Source organism: Tinamus guttatus, unplaced genomic scaffold, assembly GCF_059628265.1.
Source record: "Tinamus guttatus ecotype Peru unplaced genomic scaffold, ASM5962826v1 Tinamus_guttatus_pri_ptg000942l, whole genome shotgun sequence".
Taxonomy (NCBI): domain Eukaryota; kingdom Metazoa; phylum Chordata; class Aves; order Tinamiformes; family Tinamidae; genus Tinamus; species Tinamus guttatus.
This window is the reverse complement of record NW_028289476.1, coordinates 225830-243124: the sequence shown is the minus strand read 5'-3', so window position 1 is coordinate 243124 and position 17295 is coordinate 225830. Positions and strand designations below refer to the sequence as shown.

Below are 17295 nucleotides of genomic sequence, written 5' to 3'. Positions count from 1 at the left end.
GTAACTCAAACCGGGGTTGGGCCCAGGCCCACAGAAAAGGTGGGACACGGAGGGTCCCCCCCAGATCCCTGCAGCCCCAGCTCAGGAGGCTGCTGCTTGCGGCAGGGAGCAGAGACAGCAGCTCCTGCCGCAGGTGCTACCCTTGTCCTGCCTGCCACCCCTCGCACCTGCGGGGCCTTAACCCAACACGGCTGCCCCTGCCCCTATCCCTGCCCCTGCAGGGGCTTCGCTCTGGAGACCGGGACAGACAGGGGCAGCAGACAAGGTGCCCAGCGGGTTGGGGACTGCAGTGGGGCCTGTCTGGCGCCATGCAAACCCAGCAGGGTCCCCACGGAGCAGCGACAGGTCCCGAGGGCCCGGTGCTCGAGGGGAGCATCCAAACCCCCCAGGCTGACGTATGTCTGGTTGTAGAGGGAGAATCATTTTGCTTTTGTTTAAATGAATGTGGTTTCTTAGGCCTCACAGGGGCAGAGGGAAGCTGGGGAAAAGCTGTTCCCGCTCCTTCAGGGCATAAACCACCCCAAGACACTTACAAATCAAAACCAAGCAGCAAGAAGACACAAAAAGCAAGGCCACCTGGAGCCCCAGCAATGGCAAAGAGCAGCTCCCATGCCGGCAGCCCCTCCGCAGTGCCAGCGCCGATGCAGCTGCTGGTGACGGGCGTGCGGGGCTGCTCCGCAGCGCTGCCCAGGGCCAGAGCCTGCGTCCCCATCGCCGCCGGGCGTGAGTGCACGAGGAAATAAAAGGGGACGGCGTGGGAGTGGGGACGGCCCAAATAGGTCCCAGACAGGGGCCATTCGGCCACGCAGGCCCCAACGCTGCCGCCAGCACCTTCCCGGCCAGTCCCACTGTGCCACTACAGCCCCCAGCCCTCCCCACCACCCGCCAAGCACCCACGGCACTCGGTGACACTTCTAGGATGCACCCGGCATTTGCAGGGCTACATGGCCCCTGTTAGCTGCTCTTTTGCCTCCACTAAAACAAAGAAGCACCCAGCCCCTCTGAGCGCCCAAATCCATCGTGTTTCCTAATCAGGTGCCTAAGAGCTGGGCTTGAGCAGCACCATCACCGCCAGTGATTGGGGTCAGCTGGCAGCTGCAGGCTGAAAGGCAGCTGGCTGCAACACCTCTTTGGGGAGAAAAAGGAGAAAAAAAAATCAATTTTCCTGCAAATGCAAGTGGCAGAACCCAGTTAGGATTTTCTTCCTTTGATTTGGCAATTGCAGATGTCACCATACTCAGCTCTACTAAAATCACAGTTTAGAGTGAAATTGGGACTTGGACGGTGGTTCAGCGTGCCCAGCTTAGCGAGTCTGAACACGTGAAGCATTCACAACTATCTGACGGGCCGAATACTGTGTGCACTAAATCATGGGCCGAAAGTTCAGCTCCCATCAGTTCTGGGGAGGCGGTGGCAGCGGGACCCGTTTGAAGGCACTCGGCACTCGCCAAGGTCCGCGTCAGCCCCCAGCAGCCTCCAACGAAGGCTGCAGCTCTGCTGGGTCCCCGCGCTCTGCCGGAGCCCCTCCAGCCGGGCCTACAGGTGACAGCTGCTCTCCGGGCTGGGGCCAGCGGAGGGACAGGGCCGGCTGTGTCCCTGCTCGCTGGGTCATGTCAGCCAGGGACGGAGAGGTCGCAGGGGCGGTTGGGGACGGCAATGGCCTCGTCGCCCCGCTCCGAGGGCCCCCGTGGCACAGGTGTCCCGGGGACGCTGAGCAGGGGTAGTCCTGGGCCCGTCCTGCCGCAGCTCCCTGCTGGAGGCGGGGGGAGAGCAGGGCGCCCGTCTCACGGGGCTCTTGAACGCTTCAAAATGTGCGTTTCGCTGTGCTCCAGCATAACCCCCCATACAGCATAATAATCTTCTTGAAACACAATATAAGTGACTCTTGGGCTGGGCAGGACTGACTCACAGGCCCAGTTTCCTCTATAATCACAGCACTCAAAATAAATAATAAAAAAAAAAGTCCACAACACCCTTCCATTTTGAAAGGCAAACCAAACATCTTGCTGCTTCCTCAGTGTCTTCCCTCAGTGAAGCTCCATGGCAGGTGACCTGGCAGGGCAGGGCCATCTGGTTTCACAGAGCCACGGTCTGGTGAGAATGTTTGTTTCACTCCTTCCTCCCAGCTCTGCTCCTAGAGAGCCAGAATGGGCAGGAGAGAGGAAGGAAGAAAGGGAGAGAGGAAGGAAGGGAGAGAGAGAGAGGAAGGGAGCGAGGAAGGAAAGGAAGGAAAGGAAGGAAAGGAAGGAAAGGAAGGAAAGGAAGGAAAGGAAGGAAGGAAGGAAGGAAGGAAGGAAGGAAGGAAGGAAGGAAGGAAGGAAGGAAGGAAGGAAGGAAGGAAGGAAGGAAGGAAGGAAGGAAGGAAGGAAGGAAGGAAGGAAGGAAGGAAGGAAGGAAGGAAGGAAGGAAGGAAGGAAGGAAGGAAGGAAGGAAGGAAGGAAGGAAGGAAGGAAGGAAGGAAGGAAGGAAGGAAGGAAGGAAGGAAGGAAGGAAGGAAGGAAGGAAGGAAGGAAGGAAGGAAGGAAGGAAGGAAGGAAGGAAGGAAGGAAGGAAGGAAGGAAGGAAGGAAGGAAGGAAGGAAGGAAGAATGAGGGAGTCTCTTGTTTTTCTGTGGCATCAGAAGCTTGAGGAGGAAGAGGAGAGCAAAAGAAGTCCTGCTTGGAAGGCCGTGTCTGAGCTGCACAGCATCGCACTAGCACTTGGGCTCCTTTCCTGTCTCGCACTTCTCTGAATCTGATCTTCCCTCAATAAATTGTTCTAGCAATTTTTTGTCACCTCTGGCATTGGGCATCACGGTATAGAAGGTCCTGGAGCTAGTTCTCCTCCCAGCAGAAAAGCTGTCCTGTGGCTCTTACCAAATTCAGTCTTTCAGAGGCTGGGCAAGATGGAGAGTCCGAAGGCTGGAAGCAGCCCTTGGCTGAAAAGGGGCCGGGAATGCGAGGCTTCGGCGTGGGAATGCTGCAGGCGGGAGCGCCGGCTCCCGGAGGGGCCCAGGGGAGGACAGGAGACCGCACGGCTCCGCGTGAGCTACCGACCCAAACCAGCCCCGGGGCCTCTGCGCAGGCGGCTGCGCCGGAGCTCCACTGCAGCTCGCAGGAGTCCCGTGAAAGGCAGGAGCTGAGCTTCATCTTCCTAAAATACACGAGGTCCCAACCTCGACATTGTCATCCAGCTTAGCCTGAGACCTTGGGATGGCTATTTCCTTTCTCCCATTTAAGCTCTCTGTGCCAGCCTTTGTTCCAGGCCGTTACCGCGTGGTTCCTGCCGTAAGGTTCATGAGCTTTTCTCCGAGGAGCACAGAGCTGCTCAGAGCTTCCAGATCCGCCACTAACACGGAGGTTTTTCAGACACAAGTTTGCAAAAGCAATTTGGATTTCTCTTCTTGTAGTGTCAAGCACTCAAGTCTAGGCAAATGTTCAAAATTTTTAGTTTTAGTGCCTTAATTTTCTTTGCAACACGTGGATGTGAGGTGGGAATGCGGCAGCAGGCAAGGACAGTGCTGATGCTGAGGAGACACCAAGGAAATCAAGCGAGACCAAAATCTGCACCACTCTCCAGACAGAGAGGGCTGAGAGGCCACATGGGCTGTTCCCTCTTTAAGTCTCATCCTTGTTCGAGTCTCATTCCACACCCAAAACAGACAGCAAGGCAGAAGGATGGGTTTTTAATGTTTTTATTTACTAAGGTTTTTATTGTGTTTTATATTGCAAACCCCACCCCTCGAACTCTTCCCTCCCTTCCCCACAAAATAAAGCAAAAAAAAAAAAAAAAAACAATAATAATTATTATAGTTCCACCTACCGAGACAAGCCTAGTGTTGACTGGGGTCCAGTCAGAGTAACTCAATATTGGCTACTGCACCGCTAAGGACTGGAAAACCAAACAATATCCCCATGAAAACCAAAGCAAAGGAACCCGAGCGAATGAAGAATGTTGGGTGGCCGGGAGGAGCATCCCACTGAGATGGCCCTCGAGGGGCCCTGGGGGTGCCTGAGTGTCCACAGGCGCTGCTGGATTCGGGAGCAATGCGGCCCTCACGGGACACTGCTCCAGGAGGGCTGGGCATGGCCGAGCTGACGACTTTTCCTACCCGGTTGGATTGCGCTTCCCGAAACCCCAAGCCTTGCTCCCAACCTCCTGACATGCTCCGTCCAGGGGGGCCACCGGCACACGGGGAAACGGGACTGTCAGCGCAAGGGTTAAACCAAAAAGATCTTCTGAGCGTCCCTTCTCGGGACTGCCGGCTGCCCCGGCGGACACGAGGGCTCTGCGGATGGGCTGCCCTTCCGTTAATGAGCGGCTGTTCCGAGATGCACCTGTACATGTCGTAGAAAAGCAGGATCTGTACATTATAATCACTGCTGCCAATCGGTCCTACAGGAGGGTCAAAACTGACATGTATTTTAAAAGTAGGAGATATATATATATTTATATATATATATATTAATATATGTGTGTGTGTGTGTGCTTCCACAGGTGCATAAATAGTTTACATATGTGTCTAACTGTATATTATATATATAAAAGTATGTGCGTGTACATATATATGTACCTATACACACACACACACACACACACACGTACACACTCCCGCCACACGCGCTCACCCACAGAGAATTTTATGTAACTAGTAGAAAAAAACGGTTCTAGATTTCCCGTACCCCTTTAAGGAAGACCAAAGCTGATTACATCTGAATTCCGAGCCACAAAAGCACGTGGGATCAGGAATGCCCAGTGATGCTTGCAGCAACATTCAAGATACAGGCACATGTCAGAGTTTTGCAAACAATTTGGTATAAAAATCAGCCGCCAGCCAGTGTTTTGGAGGGGACGGAGGCGCGGGGCACCACAAGGCCCTGTTGTCACCGTGACTGTTTTGGCACTGCTGCAGGGAGCCCAGCTCTGCCCCGGCTGCCTGGACGGGCTCTGGGGGCACTGGGAGCACAGGCAGGCTGCATGTGAGCAGTTGAGACCTCACTGCTCACAGGGAGGTGCCAGAGACGCCTGTCGGGCTAAGGAAAAAAAGGGGAAAAAAAAAAAAAAAGGCAAAATGGAAAGAAGGGATTGGAATAAAAGGAGACATGTGCTCTTGAGGTAAAAGCTTTCCGCTGTGTGCACCCAATGGCCCCTTTCTGTCTTCTTCCCACTTGAAATCCCTTAAATCAGGGGAGCCCCAAAAATCCATGCCAGGCCCCTGCCATGCTCAAGGACCCTGCCAGGCCCCAGATGTGTCCAGCAATGCTGCAAGTGCAGGGCAAGACCGGAGCCAGCGCAGGCTGTTATTGCTGGTGAAATCAAGCAAACAATTTCAGTTCCCCCATCAGAGGAGAAACGGACTGCGGCTGGCCAAATTGCTGGGTCAAATCTTTTTTAATGGCATGCACATAGCTGCAAATCTGAAGGATTTTTGGCTGGGCTCCAGCAGAGCCTCAGAGCTCAAACTCCCCTGGGCTAAGGAGGAAGACGGAGGGGGCAAGTGCACCCCATTTTTGAGTTTATGCTCCCCCGTTCTTTTCAAAGCAGTCAGCCCATGGACACTGAGACATGAAAGTTGAGCGAGGTTAAAGCGCTGTCTCGTTCTTCATCCCTCCCCTTCTCCTCCTGCAACCCACATCCAGGACACTTATGGAAATACAGCAGGGGTATTACAGCCCTCCCTGTGACTTACAAGTATTATTTCTTGTCCCCTCTAAAGGGACAAGATGAGAAAGAGCCCAGCACCCGCAGTCAGGCCTGTGCATCACCTGTGTCTTCTTCAGATGGAGTCCGACAAAGAGGCAAACAAAAACTCTGCCCTTCTGCATCCCTGGAGGGGACTGCGTCACTGAAGCTCACCCCTCTTCTGGCCTCCTGTGCCACCTGCTGAGCACAGGGGGAACCCTGCGAAGAACTGGGACGTCCCGACATGGCCGTGAGGCGCCCATGACCCCGACGCAGGGCTGGGGGTCGCGGCTGGCGCTGCGTGGTGCGAAGCTGCGGCCACCGTGGCTGTCCTGACACCAGCCGGGGCCCCGGCCCGGCACTCCCGCTGGGGCCCACGTCAACCTTGGATCATTGTCTCAACAGGAAAATCGCTTTTGGTGGCTTCTATGGCTGATCATTCACGTGTTCCGGCTCAGGCACACGCTTTGTCTGTGCGTTACCTCGTTGGATTAAATTTTCCGATATCCTTTTGCTGTATGTATTAAAATATTCTATAAAATCAAGTGACCAAAAATCTATAGCTCTAAGAATACCTGGTTATCTTCTTTTTTTGTTCTTTTTTTGTGTTTTTGTTTCTTTTTTTTGTTTGTTTCTTTTTTGTTTATTTCTAACAGTTGAACCTAAAGAAAAGATATGTGAAAAAAAAAGAGAGAAAAAAAAAAGGGAAAGGAAAAAATGATTCATGAAAGTCTAATCAGGAACTGAACTGTGCGGCCGATATAACCAGCTTCCAGAGGAGTCCTCACAAGTTGGAGGGCAGTTTGGACCTGACGGGCTCCAGGTCCCCGCTGAGCACGAGGGATTCTTTCCGCCCGCTGGCAGCGAGGGCAGCAGTGCCCGCGGCGCCGGCCCCAAAGGCCAGCGGATGGGGTAGGGAACCTGAGGACATCTGGCGCGGCAGAGTCACGCGGCCCGGAACCGAGCTACAGGGCTTCCCGAAGAGTCCCGTCCCCGCGCCCGGGAAAGGCGAGAAGCTGGACACGGATTCCCTGGAGGAGTGGGGAGAACTGCGGCTCAGCGCCTGGGCCAGCTCCTGCGGCAGCGACGGCTGGGAAGCGGAGATGAGCTTGAGGTCCTGGCTGAGGCGGCCCGGCGCATTCCTGGGCTGCGGGAGCGGAGGGGCCGGGCTGGCCGCCTGCGACAGCAGCAGGGATCCGTGAGAGCCCGAGGCCCCCGCAGGGCCGCACTGGAAAGTTCTTGTTGCCACTGGGCTCTGACTAGGAGGACTAAGGCCAGAAGGGGTATAACACGGAGACGCCACACCGGGTGGTTGTAGCGGAGACATGGAGGCAAAAGGTGACCTTTCTTGGTGCAGCTGGGCTATCGTTCCAGTTAAAGATCCTAATGCACTTGGATGGGGTTGGCACAGGCTGGAGGAGGCTCCCCCAGACGCCTGGGCCAGCTGGCTTAGGCTGGAGGACGGAGAATTGGAGGAAGGAGGGGGTTGGAAGTGGTGAATTCCCCCCAAAGTGCCAGTGCCTGAGAGCTGCTGTAATTGTCCCCCCTGCAGCGGCCTCGTGGTGGGCTGGAACTGGTTGAGAAGACTGGGGGGTGAGTTTGAGGAGAGCTGGGTGAGCGATGGCGACGGGGAGCTACTGGTGGCCTGCTGGAAGTGCCCAAACCCACTGCTGGAAAGGGGCTGCGGCTGTGGCTGCTGCACGGGCTGCCCTGTCCCTAGCGGGGACGCGGCCGCCGCCGGCGCGGGGTGGTTGAGCCCCGCTGCACAGGCGCCGCTCACGGTCGGCTGGCTGGAGCCGCCTGGCGGGGACCCCGCCGGGCCCTGCTGGAGGTGGCCGAGGCCGGCGGGGGCCGAGAAGCCTGCGAGCTGCTGGATGTGGAAGGAGGAGGACGAGGGGGTGTCTGCGCCCGGCGTGTGCAGCTGGGACGGCGTGCTGGACGGGGAGCCCACAGCGGAGGGGCCAGCGGATGGGAGGAGCGACTGCAGCCTCCTGAGCTGCCGCGGGGTCTGGCCGGCCTGCTGTCCCAGGGAGCCCAGCACGGACACCGGCGGGCGGAAGATGGCGGTGGGCAGGCGCGGGTGGTGGGTCAGGGCTATGGCCACCGATGTGGTGGCCGCTGCGGCTTGCAGGGGCGCCTGGATCAGCGGCGTCCAGATGACGGGGGTGGCAGTGGAGGCGGCAGCGGCCGCGGCGGCGGCCTGGACGTTGTGGGCGCAGTGAGCCATCTCCCTGTCATGCTGCACGATCTGCTGGATGATCTCATTCTCCTGGTAGTTGAAAACACCTGAATTGAGGTCGTGCTGGACTTTATGCAGCAGAATGGAATTTTTCTTACCTGGAGAGAAAGGAGAAAGAGAAGGCATGAGTCTGACACGCAAAAGCAGGGGAAGCATCCTCAAAGATTCCCACCAGCCCTGCCTCAGATTGTGGGCACTGTCTCCTTCTGCCTTTGTCCGTGGACGGCGCTGCCAGAGCCTGTCTGCTCCAGCAGCAAGACAGCACACAGTCCATCTTCTGTTCTTGTGCTATGATCCATGGGCTGCAGGATCCCACAAAACGGCCCTTACAGGACTCAGACCACAGAGTCAGTATCGAGGAGTAGGGTCAGTATCCAAGTCCTGGCCCTTATGCAAACAGACACCTTTTGCCATCAAATGATTTGTATGAAATATTGCTGAAATTAGGAGCAAATGCTGCAAGTTTTTCTTGAAGAAGCCTGATATTTCCCTTGAAATGTAGCCTGCTGTTCTCTGGAATTACATCCTACGTACTCAGCTCCGGATCGCCTATGGAAGATACTTCAGTGGAAATGCAGGTTTCTGATTTACATATGTTAATCAGGTCTTTCATTAATTTGTCCTTAGCTAATGCCCAGCACTTCTGTTGCAGTCGAGATCTTGCTATGCTTGAAAATAATCCCTGTGATCCTACCCTCTTGGGCAAAGCCCAGCACCTCAGCCAAGTGCCTCAGCTCAGGCTTGATGACAAACTGACCCCCAGACTCCTGCTCCCCTCACGTTATTCCTCATGGTCAGTGCTCATGAGCTGCCTCCAGCAGAGGAGAAAACCTGCAGGGCTTGAGCGCAGAGAGAGCAACAACTTGTCTGCTGGGAGCGTTCCCAGCAGAAAGGAGGCTCCGCGGCCCAGCCACAGGTTGTGGAAAAGCACAGCATCCTCCGGACAGGGCACTGGTCAGTCAGACCTGGCTACCTGAGAATCTCACGGCACATTGCAAACCATTTTGGGTGGAATCCTGGCTCCTGAAAGACCACTGGAAGTTTTGCCGTTGACTTCAGCGGGACCAGGACTTCATCCTAACAACTCACAGCTCCCAGGAGGAAGCAAGTCAAGCACTCGTTTCTAGTTGAAGAAGAATCTCCTTGTGAATAAGGGCACAAGGACATCACAGGACAAAAGCGCGAGATGCTGCGGTTACCATCTTATGCGGTTGTGAACTTCTAGCCCCAACTTAAAGGGAACTGCAGGCCAGCGACCCTCGTGTTCCAGCTGGGCTTTCTAGCCTGCAGAAAAACATTAACTCAACACTTTATCCTTTTGGTGGGCTGGAAAATATGGTGTAATAAGTCTGTCTGGCCTCAGAGCCCACCTAGCACTGGAGGGACAAGCCCTGGAGCGAAGGACTGAACCAGTCAGTGTGAGGGTAGGAGAGCTGCCCTGACACCCTTCCCCTGCAGCACAACCCCTTCTGCCAGAAGAGGTTTTCTAATGCAGGCACTCTACACAACAGCTTCCCCAGCTGCATTCCCATTGCCCCATGAAAAGGGAGAACTCTAACAGCATGGATTTATGTGGAGCTGGCGCCTCTGCACAGGGTTGAATGATCTTTGTACAAAACCAGGGTGCAAGAGATGTGCTGTGCGTTTCCAAGGACTGAGCATTCTGACACCACAGGCCAGCCTGAGCGGAGCACAGCACCGGCACAGGCCTTCCCTGAGCTCTGTTTTTGGGGCTGGCAGGAGGTGAAGCTCGACCTGGCGAGGGGTGCACAGGAGTGTGCAGGGCTGCTTGCGGGGCTCCCTGCTCGCACGCTGCAGGAGCATGCAGGAGCATGAAGGAGCTCACAGGAGAGTGCAGGGGTGCGCTGCAGGAGCACATGGGAGCATGCAAGGAGAGAACAGGAGCATGCAGGACCGCTCGCAGGGCTCCCTGCTCACATGCTGCAGGAGCGCACAGGAGTGTGCACGAGCATGCAGGAGAGAACAGGAGCATGCAGGGCCACATGCGGGGCTCCCTGCTCATGTGCTGCAGGAGAGCACAGGAGCATGCATGAGCACATGGGAGCATGCAGGAGAGAACAGGAGCCTGAAGGGCTGCTCGTGTGCTGCAGGAGCGTGCAGGGCCGCTCGCAGAGCTCCCTGCTTGCATGCTGCAGGAGCATGCAGGAGCGTGCAGGAGTGTGCAGGAGTACATGGGAGTGTGCAGGGCTGCTGGCGGGGCTCCCTGCTCGCGCGCTGCAGGAGCGTGCAGGAGCACATGGGAGCATGCAGGAGAGAACAGGAGGGCGCAGGGCCGCTCGCAGGGCTCCCTGCTCCCGCGTTTGTGGCTGAGGCTCAGCGGGTGCGTGCAGAGGGTCAGCTCTAGAAGAAGCACCAGCCAGTTTGCATCACATCAAAGCTCTGTTCACCTTCTTCACGAGCCAAACGTGCCCTCAGGCCCTGCGCCCCTTGGCACACCTCTGCTCTGCTGCAAATGTCATTTCTGCTGGCTCCTGTCCGCTTGCTTCTGGTTCCTATGCAGGGCCAGAGCACAGAGACAGCAACCTGCCGACTGCAGGGCATGTACACGGTACGAGGCAGCTGCCGGCACTGAACGGAGGCCTGGAGCTGGAAGGGCCTCTCCTTCTAAATTTTAATCCCCAAATCATGTCATGCTTTAAACACTGGCAGCACAGCTCATGCCTTTCAGCCCCATGCTGGGCCATGCGCCGGTGATGTCCAGCCTGGTGGGTTTTCTTTCTTTCTTTTTTAATAGCGCAGTGTATCTTTTATATCCTTACTAGATGAAGAGTTAGGTGCTTAGGTTATTGCACAAATAAGGAAACTATCGAGCCGAAGAAGGGAGATGCTCGTCACTACCACATACATTGCTAGGAGGACTTCCAGCCTGCAGTGCAGTGTCCCAGGATTAGCTACAAAGCTTGAAAAAGCACAGAAAATATACGAAAAAAGCACAGAAAATCAGACTCGAAAGCACCAACGAATACAGAAGCACGATGTATTTAGCTTTTTCTCAGAGAAAAGGTGACTTGATACTTATTTTGCAGGAAGCTGGTAAGAACCATTCTTCAGGGTTTTAGGAAGAGGCATGAGATCTCCTGGTTTTGATGAGTCCAGATGAAAAATAAGGAGCAGATTAATAGTAGAAGCAGGTAGCTGGGCCTGTTCAGCCTGGAGAAGAGAAGGCTGAGAGGGGATCTAATCAGTGTCTATAAGTACCTCAAGGGAGGGAGTGAGGAGGATGGTGCTGGCCTCTTTTCAGTGGTGGCCACCGACAGAGCTAGAGGTAATGGCCACAAACTGAAGCACCAAAAGTTCCACATGAACTTAAGGTAAACTTTTTTAACAGTGAGGGTGACAGAGCACTGGAACAGGCTGCCCAGAGAGGTTGTGGAGTCTCCTTCTCTGCAGATCTTCCAAACCCGCTTGGACGCAGTCCTGTTCCACGTGCTCTAGGTGACCCTGCGTGTGCAGGGGGTTGGACTAGATGACCACTAGAGGTCCCTTCCAACCTTAAACATTCTGTGATTCTGTGATTCTGTAAGCATTGGAAGAGCAAATGCAGGGGGGGTTCTTCACATTTTAAAATCAAGAGTGCATCTCTTCCAGGAGGTTACGTGGTTCAAAGAGCCGAGTGCAGTACAGTAATTCAGGCCTGTGCCGGTGCTCAGACCAGCCTCAAAGCTGCTGCTCCCTGGTCAGCCTTTCCAGCGGGCTGAAGTGCACTGTAACACCAGGCTGCTGAAAAGCTGGCAGGAGCTCTCACTCTGGAGCTGGGGACATGTCTGCTGCGGGTGGCGCTTTGGGCTGCTTAATGCCTTTGTGCTAAGCACTCCCTCCAAAAAAGCAGGAAGGTACCTGGACAGGCAGTTTGCTTTGAAAGAAACACCAGTCCTGGAGGCCAAGGGGAGAAAACAGTGTCCTGAGCTGTTCCTGTAGCCAGTTATACCGGGGAAGGCTGAATGTCACCTTTCCGCTTAGGATACACGGTGCACGGCGGTGAGCGGGGCCTCGGAGAGGCAGGCTGTGCCTGTGCAAGGCTTTCCAGGCAGCCTCTTCTAGAATCACAAACAAAGCAGATCCCAGGGAGCTGCCTCACAGACACGGAAATATTCATGGTTCCCAGGCAGGAGGAGGAGAACAACGCAGCTACGTGAAATGGATGCTAAGGAAGGACGTGGCCGGTGCGCTCGAGGTGCAGAGGGACGCAGCCTGCGGCTTTGCGGAAGGCTCTCTCCGGAGCTGAGGGCACAAATCCCACAAATCCCCTCATCGGAGCTGCATGGATGGGTTGGGAGGCCTCACGGTTTCACAAGCAGAGCTCCTGAGCACGCTGGGGCGCCCAGCAGCAGACGGGCTTCCCTGGGTGTGCACTGAACAGAGAGGCTGCTTACAGCTTCCCAGTGGGTGCTATACACTAGGAAAACGATCTGATCAAAGCTCCTTACGTTTATGTCACACTGACAAAACACTTCCAGCAAAAACCCTTAAAATGCTTCATTTGATTCACCGTTAAACAGCTTTCCTTTGAAATTACACTAAATTTTAATATTTTCCTTGGCCCAAGTCAAACAAAACTGTTTTTTTATCAACTGTCTCATTTTATGCTTTTTTATTTCCTTTCTGTTATACAAAGAAAATCTCAAAGTTTTGCTTTCTGTGTCTCCAGAACACTTACCGAAATGTTCCTTTTTAGTTTTGAAGGGGAAAGGGATTCTTCTGAACCATTTTTTTCAGGCTGCAAACGTGTTTCCCCAGCTCCAGTCAACGGCATCGCTGACCTGGTGCTTACATGAGGCTTGGCTGCTCCTGGGGGACAACCTCCTTCCAGCCAGTGTGTTTCCAGGAGGCCCATGGCAGGGGGGGACATTTTCCTGGTAGGTTTAACTAAAGCCCCACAGGAAACATAAACCAGCAGCGGACTGGGACAACAGAATTGAGCTTGCTTGATTCAGAGACTGTTTCTCTCCCAATCTGATTCGTGAAATCGCTTTAGTTTCCAACTCCTTCCTCCTGCCCTGGACTTCTTGTCACTGCACCTGCCTCCAAAGGCGATGGCTGAACACAGCAGTCAGAGGAGTTGGTGGCTGGTTAGTTTGGCTCTGCGTAGCCCTAGCTGAAATGATGCTCTGAAGCTCCCAGCCCCTGACCTGCACTGGGCCTGCCGTCCTGCTAAGGCAATCCTGCTCCCCTTCGGTTTATTGCTGGGAGCACAGGGCCTATGTGTTACTAGGAGTTCCTCCTTCTGGGTTACCACGCAGAAACTAAAACGCTGAGCAAGGTACAACCCACCCCAGTGTGGCCTCTAAACCACAAAATGCTACACAAATTTATTACAATTCTAAGGAAAGCAGTAATTTTAATTCATTCCATTTCGTTGACATGTGCCATGAGGTGGGCATCCAGTCTGGGAAACGTGAAACATTGCAGATGTTGGCGCTGGCATGCTGGCACTGAGGGGTCTGCCTACCCGGGCTGCCGGACACCCTGGGATCTGAGGGCAACCTGAGCCTTGAGGATGTCAAGCCCTGCTGTTGGGAACAGCTCCTGGGGGAGCCTGCTGAGAGCCGAGGCCTCTGGAGCTCCCCAATTCTGATGTATTTCACCAGAAAGTTTCTACTCAGCCTGTTTGTGAGCTCTGGGCTCAGGGACTGCCCTCCCGCCCTGTGTGTGCAGTGGTGAAGCAAAGGAGAGCCCAGCTGGCACCCTGCACATAAGCAAGGCCTAGGCCGCTGGGCACGCGCAGGGCCACGAGCACGGCTGGGCCGGGACTCGGAGCCTTTGGACCCCAGGGTGGGCTCTGGGCATGGAAAGGGCCCTTGGCAGCTGGGAGGCCGGGCTGGGTCTGGGACAGGTCTGGAGCGTTGGCCGCCTCCTGTGGGAGCTGCCTGTTCTGCAGGCTCTGGGAGGGCTTCCGTCACCCAGCTGCTCCAGGAGGCCACACTGACATCCCGCTCAGCTCCTCGGAGACACGGGTCTGTGCTGAAAATGGAATTAATTCCATTCCAGCAACAGCCGCCATGGCAGGGCTCGGGCAGCGCCAGAGAGCTGTGCCAGCGCGTGCGTGGGTGCGTGGCTGCGGCAGGGCTGTTTTCAAAGCCAGGCTCTCAGCACAGTGTCCTGGCACAGGGATCATTCCCAGCGCCAGGATCGCTCTGCTTCCCTTGCCAAAGGGACCCTTTCTCCTGTTCTGAGTGCTGATCTGGGGTGCATCTCATCTTCCCTAACTCTTGGCCTCCTCGGGCCGGACCCAGGTGCTCTGAGGTGAAGAGCTGCTGGGCAAATGCCGCACGTGTCTGTCTCTGGAAGCCTCATCTGCTTGGAAAAGGCAGCTCATTCCACCTCTCCCTGCCATATGCTGCGTTCGTGCTCCTTGTGGAGCAGGTGACACATCTCGGAGCAGACTCTGCCTCGGAGCGTGCACCCGTTGGATGCACCCGGGGCCATCCTAGGGGCCACAGCAGAGACTGCGCTTGGATCCCTGCCAGGATCTCATGCATGCCAGCCTGCTCCCAAGGCCCTTCCTCATCCCTGGCAGACCTCTGGCCTCTGCTCACAGGAGCCACCTCAGAGCAGGGCCCCAGGCAAAACTGAGCTGCGAAGACCAAAACTGTTTTTTGAAGCCTGTCCTCTTGCCAAGAGCCTCTTCCACATCCCGTACACTCACCACCCCCTGTCCTGCATCTCCTGACTTTCTCAGTGCTTTTCTCTCCATGGCCAAACAAAAACAAATAGCATTAACTACCGCCATGGATCCTACCCTTCCCCCTGCTGTTTTTCTTTCCACAACAATAGACTAAACACAGGAAAAAAGAAGAGATTTAAAGCCTGAAAGTTGCTTCTAGCAGAGCTGCCGGAGCTCTGAGGTGCATTGGCATCTGCGAAATTGTGGAAACTCAACTAATAGATGTTGCTGCCTTCATAAAGAATTGTAAAGTTCATATCCTCAACTGCAGAGAGCACACAAAGAAACCCGGAGAAAGGCCCCTGCGATTTCATAAAAAGAACCAACACTCAACAATAATTCTTCTATCAAAATATCAAAATTAGCTTTCTGTTGTTAAAATTCCACCCAGACACAGAGGAAATTAGCTGCGACTTTATGTTCATTTCTCTTTTCATTCTCTCCAAGTCCACCGGCTGCAGTTTAAGAATTCAGGTCACTGAACGGCGTTATGAATTTGCATGTATTTGAAATAATCTGACTTTATGAGGCTGGCTTATGCCCTAGCCCGCTGTCACAGCGGCTGCCTCCTGCCGCCGGCCTCCTGCTCTCAGGTCCCGGCTCCTCTTACTCTTCACACAACTGGGCACTAAGTGCCCCGCTCAGATCTCCGGTCGCAGCAGGAAACTCACTGCCCGGAGCGGCTCGGGAGGGCTCCCTGCCCTCCTCTGCCTTGAGTTATCTGTGCTCTGGGCTGCTCACAATCCACCTTGCTGCCATCGTCCCCAGTGGGGCAACAGAGCTGGCAAACGGCCCTGGGGAGCCCACTGGCAATGAGATTGTGTTGCCTGCAGGGTCTCCACCAGCCCTCACCTCTGTTAGAGCCCGAGATCCCTGTACAAGCAAGGAAATCAGCTGCACTGGGGGTTGTAAAGCAAGTCCTGACTCCCAGTGCACATGCTCGTCCCCTGATTGAGCCCGACTTGCCCTCAAGTTTAGGCTAACCCACAGCAAACTGCATTAACTGCCAGCCTGATCTCGGCAGCTCCAATCCTGCATAAGAGTTTCCACACAGAAATTCAGGGCACTTAAAAAGCCTGCTCTTGAAATTAATTTAGATTATCTTTTCTGAGAATCTGTCTATGGGAACACATGAAGACTAGATGTTCAGTTCTCGACAAACTGCTCTATAGTAGTTGCACTTCTCTCTTGCTTAAGCCTGAGTGAACGCTGGGGGCACATTTGAAGCAGATCAACATCCCCTTCTTGCCTGCTCTGACCTCACCAGGCCTGTCTGGAGCCAAACCTGCACGTACGAGTGCACTGCATGGAAGCCAGGCCCGATATGCACGGGGAACTGAACTGTATCAGCGCAGAGCCTGTTGTACTGAACAGCAAACTGAATCAGGTATCTGCTTATTGCCATATTAACAAGCAATAATTGGCATGCTGTTTAAAATGGACAGTTCCCTGCCTTTCCAAGTGGAGGTTTTCCTTCCCTGTACAGCTCAAGCCTACCCCAATTGTATCTGCTCTCCCACAAACTTATTAGAGATGTCCCTAAGTAAGTGGCACTTTTTGTAAGAGAGAACATAACCTTGAACTAGGCTAAACTGTGGGAGGTCAGCTAATACATAGAGAAAACTGAATCTGATAAATCTCGTAATAGTTAGCCAACACTTCAAGTAAATTTACCCTATGAAGTTCTTCCCTCATACTCTTCCTGCCTATTCCAGTCATATAGGGCACAAACAGAGAATGCACAGAGCAAATATTTTGTGAGTGTAGGTGAAGGGCTGAGGGACTGGGCGGTTGTGGAGGGCGAGCGAGGTGTCCTGGCCGTCACCCATCGCTAGAGGCTGGAGCCTGAGAGCCTCTGTGGCCTCGAGTGGCCAAGCCTGGAGCAGCTGGGCTCCATCGGCAGTGCCATGCAGAGGTGACAGCTCTGAGAGGGACAGGCCGGGGGCTGAGGGCAGCCTGGCACCAGGGTCCTGTCAGCGCGGCCTGTTTGCAGATAGCTGCTGCCCTGTACTCCAGACAGGACCAGTTTCCCAAACTTAGAGCAAGGAAGAAGGTCCTAATTTATGCCATTAAAGGGGGTGGTTGAAAATTATGTAAAAAGGTGTTGGAGTGGGAAAAATGTTATCTGAATGGCATTTGAGACAGTATTTGTGGATGTGGTTCTCTCAAGAGTAAAAAGAGGCTGGTGGAGATGGGGACACGAACGCACTGCTTGTACCTGCTACCCTGCCCCAAGTCCCTCCCTCAAGACAGGCCCTGCTTGTGTCTGGCCCTGGCTGGGGCCCGTCATCCTTTGGTGGCACTGGTGACACCTGCCGAAAAGGCCTAACTCTTCCCAGAAAACTTGCACCCCCTAAGGTAGACCTGGTTTGGGATAAAAGGAAGGTCAGTTGAAGTCTCCTGAGATCTCATTCATCAGCTCCTCCTGCCCCTTCTTGAGGGATGTCTCAGACTTTGCTTTCCCTCTAGAGTTGCAGGAGAAGGGGCATCTCCATATTCAGACGGGGCTTCCAGCTCACCCTCATTAAGTTGAAATCACTTGCTCTCAGTCATGGCTGATATTTTGGTTGAACACACAATACTCAGGGTCCGGACCTGCCCTTGAAAATTAAAGGAAATGTAAACACCTAAGTCCTGCCTAACTGCAAACTCCTACCCTGCAAACAGCTGTGTCTGAGCCAGGCAGCATGTCCAGGGTAGGACCCACCTA

The 17295-nt window shown here is 54.5% G+C and overlaps 1 protein-coding gene across 1 annotated transcript in view; it reads right to left on the bottom strand.

The window, feature by feature from the left end:
- Nucleotides 1–6445: 6445 nt before the first annotated feature.
- HCN4 (hyperpolarization activated cyclic nucleotide gated potassium channel 4) overlaps nt 6446–17295 on the bottom strand; it is a 72740-nt gene continuing 61890 nt past the window's right edge. The window contains exon 8 of the mRNA XM_088538170.1: nt 6446–7998. Coding sequence (XP_088394296.1) covers nt 6446–7998 — 1553 coding nt within the window. The remainder of the gene's footprint in view (nt 7999–17295) is intronic.